This window comes from Orcinus orca, chromosome 21 (assembly GCF_937001465.1).
Source record: "Orcinus orca chromosome 21, mOrcOrc1.1, whole genome shotgun sequence".
Classification (NCBI taxonomy): domain Eukaryota; kingdom Metazoa; phylum Chordata; class Mammalia; order Artiodactyla; family Delphinidae; genus Orcinus; species Orcinus orca.
Window position 1 is genome coordinate 2,760,438 of NC_064579.1, and position 10,075 is coordinate 2,770,512.

Sequence of the window (10,075 nt, forward strand, 5' to 3'; positions counted from 1 at the left end):
GAATATTTCCAAAATAGCTAATATTGGATATGAGCTTCTGTGTGATCTATAGCAAATAGTTTTAATTTGCAGCTATTAATTTACAACAGAACTTAGTTCTGTTTTATGCAGTTAATTCTCACAACAATATTAAAAACACTGTAGAACTACTTAAATTAGTACTAATAAAGAAGTGCAGCACCTGCCCTCTTTTGATTACCCAGTTATCTGAGAAAATGTGTGTGTGCATCGTTTTTTTAGTTACAGGCTCTATCTACCTCGTGGTTAAAAATATGCACCTTTAAAAATTTTAGAAGTAAATGATACAGTAAAAAATTTAGTTAAAATTGAAAGCTAACAGTTCTTAAAAAAGGTTATTGTGGAACTTGCAATTTGTTGTTGTTGTTGTTTTTATAAATTTATTTATTTATTTTTGGCTGTGTTGGGTCTTCGTTGCTGCACGCAGGCTTTCTCCTAGTTGCAGTGAGCGGGGGCTACTCTTTGTTGCGGTGCGCGGGCTTCTCATTGCGGTGGCTTCTCTTGTTGCGGAGCATGGGATCTAGGCGCGTGGGCTTCAGTAGTTGTGGCTCACGGGCTCTAGAGCGCAGGCTCAGTAGTTGTGGCACATGGGCTTAGTTGCTCTGTGGCATGTGGGATCTTCCCGGACCAGGGCTCAAACCTGTGTCCCCTGCATTGGCAGGCGGATTCTTAACCACTGCGCCACCAGGGAAGCCCTGCATTTTGTTTTATACATTGATAATCTTGCTTACAAAGTAAATGTATGTTTGAGGTAAATTTTATACTGATTATAAAATAGTGGTATTTGAGGGCATATTTTCCCTCAGATAATTGGGCTAAAAATAATATTTAAAGGAATAATATTTAAATAATATTTAAAGAAGTAATGGTTAAACTGAGGATTTTGATACAGGAAATTCTTCTAAATATCAGATGATTACATCACTAGTATTAATTCTCATGCAGACCAATGAAGCTTATTCTACTTGGCCTTAGACTGTGTTCCTGACTATATTTTATTGGAAATATGTGCCATTGGTTATTTTTTACATTTTCTTCGTGGTTTTTTTTCCGACTAATAGTAGAGGGTAAAACTCAGATTATTTCCTTTAATATCAGTATACTGTTTTGAAATAGGACTCATGATTGGACATGTATGCCATTAAGTAGCAAAGTTAGGGGAAAATATTTTATTATGCATTTATTAGTCATTTTTTTGAGATATACAAATAATTTTATGATTACAGTATTTTTTATTATAAAACATTATTTTAATGTAATGTATTTTCCCACATTACCATTCTTAGACTGATTTCCCTTAGAATTTATGCCTTTCTTTTCCTGTTCTTGAGACTCACGCACTGGACAAGAGGACAAAGTAATACCACCACGCACAGTGACACTCGCACACTGACATTCTTGTTCACCAGAAATTAGGGTGATAGGTAATTGTGAGGAGAGCTTTGGTTGAAGTTAGAAATCGTCATCTAAATCATTCACAGAAGAACTGCAATCTTCATAGATAGGGTTATGTAAAAACTAAAGGCGTTCTTTTGTATTGTGCAGTTCGTGTGGATCTCTTGCCATCTAGTGGTCTAAATAAAACATGCAAGGGTGGTTTCCCCTCCTTGTACATTCGAATAAAAAGCATTCTTGCCTATTAATGTGAAGTCCTGATTCTAACAGTGTGATTTATATTAACTATAGACAAAGTAATACTAACTTAATGTTCGGTGTGTACAAATTATGTAATCTTCCTGCAAATTTGTTTTCAAGTGATTTTGTAATTTTGTTCTTTTTCTTGAAGGAATTTACCTTTGAAATTATAGCGTATGATACTTGGATTGATTGTGGAAGAGGGGCTTGTTATTTTTGTAAACTGCCCTCTTTTAGGCTCTCTGACATATTTGTGATTTGGGGGTTTCTTTAGGTTATTTGTTATCAAAGCGTGAAGGCCAAGCAGGGTCTCCAGAGAAACCGTTATCCGATCTAGGTCGTCTTTCCTACATGGCTTATTGGAAAAGTGTAATATTGGAGTGCCTTTATCACCAAAACGACAAGCAAATCAGCATTAAGAAGTTAAGTAAGTTGACTGGAATCTGCCCTCAAGACATTACTTCCACACTCCACCACCTGCGAATGCTGGACTTCCGGAGTGACCAGTGAGTATCACATCCCTTTGTATAACCTTTGAAAGATAATTAGGTAGAAGGTTTTGGATCGGACAGCCAAATTATCAATTAAAGGACATAAACTAATACAAATGGTGTACTTGGTGATACTGAGACATCATTTTCCCTTCTGTATTTTATACTATTGACCATACTTTTTTTTACAACTCTTTTTCTGGTCTTCCTTCTTCTAACTTTTGTACCTAAGCTACTGAATCTTTTATTTATTGGGAGCTCCTTCACAATACAAGAGGTAACAACTGTAGAAATAGTGTCAAATAAAATACACCCTTGATTAATTTCCATACAAATGGGACAAAAGAAATACAGGTCAAAGGAAAGACAGCTTATTACCCTTTTCTAGTGTGGTTGAGAAAAGGTCACAAAGAAAGGAGGCATTTGGGCTAGAAAGATGGAGAGTAAAAGAGTACAGGAGAGTAGCAGAAGTTTCAGAGGTGGGAAATGTGAGAATGGGAAGTGGCTGAAACAACCTCATCCCTCACTCTAGTTGAGTGTGAAGTGTTTGTCCAGTTCATGTTCTGAGCCATCTCAGTGGTGGTGTCTTCCCAGGCAGGCTTTTTGTGAAGCATTTTTATCTCCAGGGCTTTCTGAGGGCGTAGCTCCATATTCATTGTTTGGTGCTCCTTGTGCGTCGTTGATCGCTATAAACTTTTCTCTGGTTTCAGATTTGTGATTATCCGCCGGGAAAAACTGATCCAAGATCACATGGCAAAGCTTCAGCTGAATCTGCGGCCTGTGGATGTAGATCCAGAGTGTTTGCGCTGGACTCCTGTCATAGTCTCCAATTCCGTCGTCTCGGAGGAGGAGGAAGAGGAGGAGGAAGAGGAGGAGGAGGAAGAGGAGGAGGAGGAGGAGGAGGAGGAGGGAGAACAGGAAGAGCCTCAGAGCCAGGAAGGAGAATTAGAGCCGAGTGTAAGGGCACGAATGGTCCCTGTCGTTGATGATACAAGAGCATGTTTTGGTTTTCATGAGTGTTTGTGATGTACCTATAATGATATCTTAAACCAACACCATAAATTCACATTAGAATTTCTGAGTTTATTTCAATGATAGAAATTTCAGGAAGACTGGGTTTTGTTTACTTCTTTCTATATTTTTAAGCCTTCTATCATTAGGAAACCTTCAAATTTGTTATAATATGTTACTTATGAGTAAATATTTCTTATCACAGTGCCAATAAGCAGCTAAATTTGAAGCTGTTTAGGAATTGAGGAATCTGAATTGAATCTAAATCTGACCATTGTTTAAAATAAAATGAAGATGCATTTTCCTTAAAACATTAAGGAAATAAACAGATGCATGTTTTCTAACAGAGCACCAAATAGTTCAGTGTCTCTAGCCATTAAAGGGTTAATGAGGGACTGTACTCCATTACATCATTTTCAGTATTTTTCTTCATGTGATGTGTACTTGTCTCTGTTCTTTTCTTATTTATTTATTTATTTTTAATTTAATTTTTTTTTTTTCGCGGTACTCGGGCCTCTCACTGTTGTGGCCCCTCCCGTTGCAGAGCACAGGCTCCAGACGCGCAGGCTCAGCGGCCGTGGCTCACGGGCCCAGCCGCTCCGCGGCATGTGGGATCTTCCCAGACCGGGGCACGAACCCGTGTCCCCTGCATCGGCAGGCAGACTCTCAACCACTGCGCCACCAGGGAAGCCCCTGTTCTTTTTTTTAAAGCAGTGCTTTTCATCCTTTAAAAATCTGTGTCCTCCTTTGATAAACATAAAGTTTCATACCCCTGTTTAGTGTAATTTTCAAAATAAAATATTCAGAATAAAATAAGTCAAAATAATTACAGAAATTTTCTTTCATTTTTTTGAGCATCCTCTTTCTCTTGCCCATGCCCCAGAGTCCGTCTCCTCTGTTTATAAATTTGTTTCTGAGAAATTTCATAAACTATCTCATTTAACATTTACCAGATTATAAGAATAATAATATTCACTTTGTTTATTGAATATGGTATTGTATAGCAGTTAAGAGCACTGACTCTTGGGTCAGACTGTCTGGGTTTATATCCCAGCTTCTTCATTTGCCATTGCATGACCTGGGGCAAGTTACTTACATTTTTTTGTGCCTCAGTTAACGTCATTTGTAAAATGGGGATATAATAATAATAATACTTCATGTAATTGGTGTGAATTATACCCATATAGTATTTAAAACAATCCCTAACACATAAGAGATATTTGTTAGCCATTAAATAATAACTTTTTCTTTAAAGCTCTGTTTTCTTTTTTTATCTCAGTATTTAAAAGGTCAGAATAGGAGATATAACCAAATAAGACTGAAAATTAACCAGCATGGTTTTATTTTCTAACATCAGGTGGGGAAGTCTGCATCTCGTGAGAACAAAGAACAAGATTCTTATTCTTCAATAGAAAGTGAAAAGAAACCAGAAGTTACTGCACCAGCCAGTTCTACGCGTTTGAACAAACAGGTCCTTCCCCGTGACAGTCTTCCTGCCAATAATCAGCCATCTCGGAGAGGCCGCTGGAGGAGGAAGAACAGAAAAGCCCAGGAGCGCTTTGGTGATGAGGATTCAAAACTGCTTTTGGAGGAGACATCAGCTCCTCCGGAGCAGTATGGAGACTGTGAGGAAAAATCAGAAACCTGCCAAGAAGAGTACACGGAAGGCCAGGAGCAGTCGGCAGCCTCACAGGAGCAGCCGAGCCAGGACGCGAAGCCAGACGGTCCCAAAAGAAGACCGAGTGAGGGGCTCGAGCTCTGGCGAGGACCGCTCAAGAAAAGCCCCGAGCCTCTGAAGTGTGGGCTGCCAGAAAGCCACGACAGGCTGCCCCGTCGCTACAGTGAAGGTCGCTACAGCGATGGGGACAGGGCCCTCCTGCGGGGCTGCAGCGAGAGCAGCGAGGAGGAGGGGGAGCCCGAGAGCCCGCGGTCCAGCTCGCCCCCGGTCCTCACCAAGCCCACGCTGAAGCGGAAGGTGGGGCCCGTCTCTGTGCTGTCCTGGAGTTAACCCATAGTGTGTTAGCCTTTCAGCTTCAAGCCTCAGTATGTTGCAGCATGTGATGTTCCCAGTGAGCATTTGAAATGTGCACATGACTTCTTTGGTTCGTGGGAGTTCACTTAGAAGTCACAAACTTATTTAAGGGCTGACAGACTGTTTTCAGCTTGCTAGTTTGATTTCAAAGTATGACTTTTCAGGGATTTAAAAAAAACATACAGGGACTTCCCTGGTGGTCCAGTGGTTAAGATGCTGCGCTTCCACTGCAGGGGGCACGGGTTTGGTCCGTGGTTGGGGAACTAAGATCCCGCATGCCACGTAGTGTGGCCAAACAGAAACAAAACGTACAGATTAGAAATGTTTCTATTAGAAAAGGAGAGGAAACCACTACACAGTTCGATGGAAAGTGGGCGTAACGGTGCCCTGCATTGCGATGCTCGGAGTGAAGCCATTCTTCTCACCCCTGGTGGTACTGTCTCTCCTGTCCTCTGTCCTCCCTTCTCGCTCTCCTCTCCAACCCTCCAGTGGTTTGACTTAACTTTGTTTTAAAAGTATTTTCTAAACTACATTTCATCATCTTGCAAAGGTTGAATGATAGCCAGATCGTTAGTAAACACTGTGTGATGATGACAATGAATTCTGTTAATCTGTATACCAGAAATCTCCCAGGCTATGGGGTGAACTTTAAACATTGCTGCAGACCAGCCAGACTGAAGTGTGTCAGCTCTGGATGAGCCATTCTGTGCTAGTGAGGTGACAGCTTTCATCCAGAGCAATAAAATCATTCTTTTCCTTAGCAGAACCTTTAAAAAAAAAAAGAAGATAGGGCTGTTTATTAAAGAATGAGCTTTCCATTTTAGAAGAGTTTTAGATTTACAAATTTATTGCAAAGAAAGTACAAAGAGTTCCTATATTCCCCAGTTTCCCCTATTATTAACCTTTTACCTTGGTATGGTACATTTGTCACAGTGAACCAGTACTGATGCCTTTCTAGCTAGAGTCCATACTTCATTCAGCTTTCCTCTGTTTTCCCTAATGTCCTCTCCTGCCCCAGCACACCACCTTACGTTTAGTCGTCATGTCTCTTTAGGCCCCCTTCTTGTTGTTGACAGTTTCTCAGACTACTTGTTTTTGAAGGCCTTGCCAGGTTTGAGGAGTACTGGCTAGATTCTGTAGAACGCCCCTTATGATAGTAAAATGGGGTGATGGGTTTTGGGGAAGAAGGCCCCAGAGGTAAAGTGCCATTCTCATCACATCATATAAGGGTATCTGCCGTCAGTCCATACCGATTACCAAATACAAGGGTATTTGCTGTCAGTGTGATTTCTCACTGTTCACGTTCACATTAACCCCGGTCGCCTGGCTCCAGGTATCAGGTTTGTCAGGTTTCTCTACTGTAAAGTTACTCCTTTTTTCAAACTCTTTTCCATACTGTATTCTTTGGAAGGAAGTTACTGCCTACAGCCCACACTTAAGGTACAGGGAGTTATGCTCTACTCCCTAAGAGCAGAATATCGTGTTAATTATTTGGAATTCTGTTTGGGGGATTTATCCATTTTCCCCCATCTATTTCTTGATTCAGGCATTTATTTATATCAGTATGGACTCATAGATATTTACTTTATACTTCAAGTTATAATCCAGTTCTACCATCTTACTAATTTGTTGCTCAAATTGTTCCAGCCTTGGCCATGAGGAGCTCTTTCAGTTTTGCTCCTGTGTCTCTTCAACATACATACCGTCAACATTGTGAAGTGTTTTTGGTTTGTTTTGTTTTGAGCACTTCGTTACATTCTGGTTCTACAAAATGTTCCAGGTTCATCTTGTGTATTTCATGCCCCAGTCCTAGGATCAGCCATTTCTCCTCAGAGCAAGTCCATGTTTAACCTAGTTTGAAAATTGTGTTCTCAACTAGAAAACTAGTAAATTTGAAGTGAAGAAAAAATGATTAACCTGCTGTTCGTTACGTGACCATGAAGAATATATCTTTGCCATCCTAGGCTTATATTGCCTTTTTATAAAATAAAATTGTGCTATTTGCCTGTGTAAAAAGAGAATATTATAACAGGCAGTGAGATCATGTACAGGATACTTTTGAAGTTTTTGAAGAGATTCACTTGACTAGGAGTCAGAAACTGTTTTACAGCCATTTCTCTACTGACTGGATATGACCTTAAAGCAAGTTCTGTAAATTCTCTGGCCTCTCTAGAATGAGGGGATTGAATTAGATCAGTTTGGGTGATACAGTATTATTTTGTGATATCTTTCATGTGATTCAAGGTGTTAGATCAACCCTAGTACAAAATTGTGCCTAATGTACCAGGTCCCAGTAACAGAGTTATTTTACTTCTGAATGCTCACGGACACCAAGGAGACCGGTACCCATTCCCAGGCTCCACTGTAACTCTTTGTGGATAGCCTATGAAAATGGTGTACAGCTTTCCTGATGGTTCTGCTGACCCGCACAGTGGAGCTGTGAGACAAAGAGTGTTTTATTTCTTTTTTTCTTTTGAGGAAAAGAGAAGTTAAGGGACTAGTCACTGTGTCATTTCTGAAATAGGCAGCTTCCCTAGGGTGCTAAATTTAACTGAACTGTTAGTAAGGGAATGTTAATATCTACTCTCTAGGCATGCCTGTCTATTCTTTTACAAAGTTGTATTCAGTGATACTTTGTATCTGTGACACTTTATGTATGTATAGTGTCTTACTATAGTATTTTTTATCTTTTACTATAGTATTTTGAAATAATATTCAAAATGTCTTTTGGCAAACGGCCTATTCATTTTGTATGTGCTAATTCTAGCAGGCTTAAAAACTATTAATCATGTTACTAATGGAAATGATAGCATTCATTACTGTAAATAAAATGCTCCTTTCTCTTTTAAATAGAAACCAATTCTTCACCGAAGAAGGCGAGTCCGAAAGCGCAAACACCACAATAGCAGTGTGGTCACAGAAACCATTTCTGAGACCACGGAGGTCTTAGACGAGCCTTTTGAAGACTCTGACTCCGAGAGGCCGATGCCAAGATTAGAACCCACGTTTGAGATTGACCAGGAGGAAGAGGAAGAGGATGAGAACGAGCTCTTCTCTCAAGGGTACTTCCGTCACTTGTCCTCACAGGACGTTCTCAGGTGTCGACCCGCTTCTAAGAGGAAGTCTAAAGACAGAGACGAAGACGAAGATTCAGATGATGCTGACGGTATGTTTCGCAGAGCTGTTGCTTACTGTGGTTTTCTTGTTGTGAAAGATACAGCAGTGATAGTGGCAAACCTCCAATAGAGAGGGCTGAAAGGCAGACACGACCCACTGGGCAAGTGCAGAATGACTTGCAGCCTCTGAAGAGTTGTATCAAGTGTACTCATCCTCATTTTCTCACTTAGTTTTCTGTCCTTTTATAAAAGTGCTTTTTCATAGTTCCCCCTTCAACTCAAGACCTATTTTTGCCTCTGCAGAAAATATCTTGCTGTTAGGAAATTGTTCTTTTGCCTGCTCCTTTCTCGGCCATTATCTGAATCTTTAGTCAATGGGTATATTAGACTTAGCATCAGGAAGATATTTAATTAATAACCTTTTAATGGAATGTGCAGTCTATAGACCTGGCCTGTTTTGCTAATTGTGTATGCCCAGTGCTTAAAATAGGCACTCAGTAAATATTGTTAAATGACTAAGTGCTTAGAAGTGGTTCTCAAATAAGGTCAGATTCATGTAAATTGGACTTGCTTCAAATCTGTTCCTGAATCATATCTCTAATATGTCTTACTCAACAAGTAGTTAAATTTCTGATAAAAATGGTAACAGTACCTCAAAATAAGTTAAATTTTATGGCATAGCTAAAAATCCACTGATTAGATTTGTTGTCATTTCCTTTTTAGAGATGAAGAAAATGGGCTTATATATGACTTGGGTCCCAAACTAGCTGTTCACGTCTAGCCTAAAGTTTCTGCCCATGTGTCGTGCTGCTTCCGTCTGCAGGGCTTGCCTTGCTGGGGTCAGATTGAGCTGCTTTGCTTTGCTGGGCGAATTTGTAGGAATCTTGTTGTCCGTGCTTGGTACATAAGCCTATAGCTTTTATGTACTAACCAGTTGGGCTTTTATTCTCCTTTTAAAAATAAATTCACTCAATTTCAAATCTAGTAGACAAATTGCATTTTCTTCAGTCTCATAGTTTTGTATAATAAATACTTTTAATATAGTAATGACTACGTTTTTTGCTTTATCGTGCATGATTTTCCAGAATTTTATTATGTTCTATTTTGAGATGTATAACTAGGAAGCTAAAAATTTATTTTGTAAAACATGTGGCACTTTAGTAAAATTCTGTCTTGGATCATCGTAGATTAAAATAGTGTCCTATAAGTTCCTGTTGGGCAAATTTTTCTCTAATGTAGACATTTCCTTTGTTTATTTTCAGGTTGTTACTGCTAACTACCTTTTCAGTCCCACCAGTGCCCCTCCCCCTCAATCCTATTAAAAAATAGGATTTGCTGGTCTTCTCTTTAAAAATTAATGGGAAATGTGGATGTACTTAATACCACACCAAACTGTACACCTAAAAATGTTAAAATGGTAAATTTTATGCTGTGCATATTTATAGTTTTTAGAAATAGAAGAAATCAATGGGGAGAAAATAATGCTAATAATCAAATTTATTTCTAATAAACCATTGTCATTGGTACATTAACTTTTGCTTCAGGTCAGTATTTGTCCGGGACTACATGCCTTGCAGCTCTTCCTATACAAACACAACATTGGCTGGGAACTGTTGGTGTAGGGTTGCTCAAACATGGCCTGGAGTAATTGGCTTGATACTACCTGAAGTAGTGATTTTGTAGAAACTAAGAAAACCAGAGCAATAATATAAATTGCGAACAGGGGTGGGGGGAAAGAAGGAGAAATGAGCTGATGTGTAATTTACACAATA

The 10,075-nt window shown here is 39.4% G+C and overlaps 1 protein-coding gene across 2 annotated transcripts in view; it reads left to right on the plus strand.

Moving 5' to 3' along the window:
* The window catches only part of KAT6A (lysine acetyltransferase 6A), a 110,385-nt gene that overhangs the window by 94,554 nt on the left and 5,756 nt on the right, over positions 1-10,075 (plus strand). For both annotated transcript variants that reach the window (XM_033415397.2, XM_049704173.1), the window contains exons 13-16: positions 1,928-2,159; positions 2,855-3,101; positions 4,513-5,130; positions 8,041-8,353. In XM_033415397.2, coding sequence (XP_033271288.2) covers positions 1,928-2,159; positions 2,855-3,101; positions 4,513-5,130; positions 8,041-8,353 — 1,410 coding nt within the window. The remainder of the gene's footprint in view (positions 1-1,927; positions 2,160-2,854; positions 3,102-4,512; positions 5,131-8,040; positions 8,354-10,075) is intronic.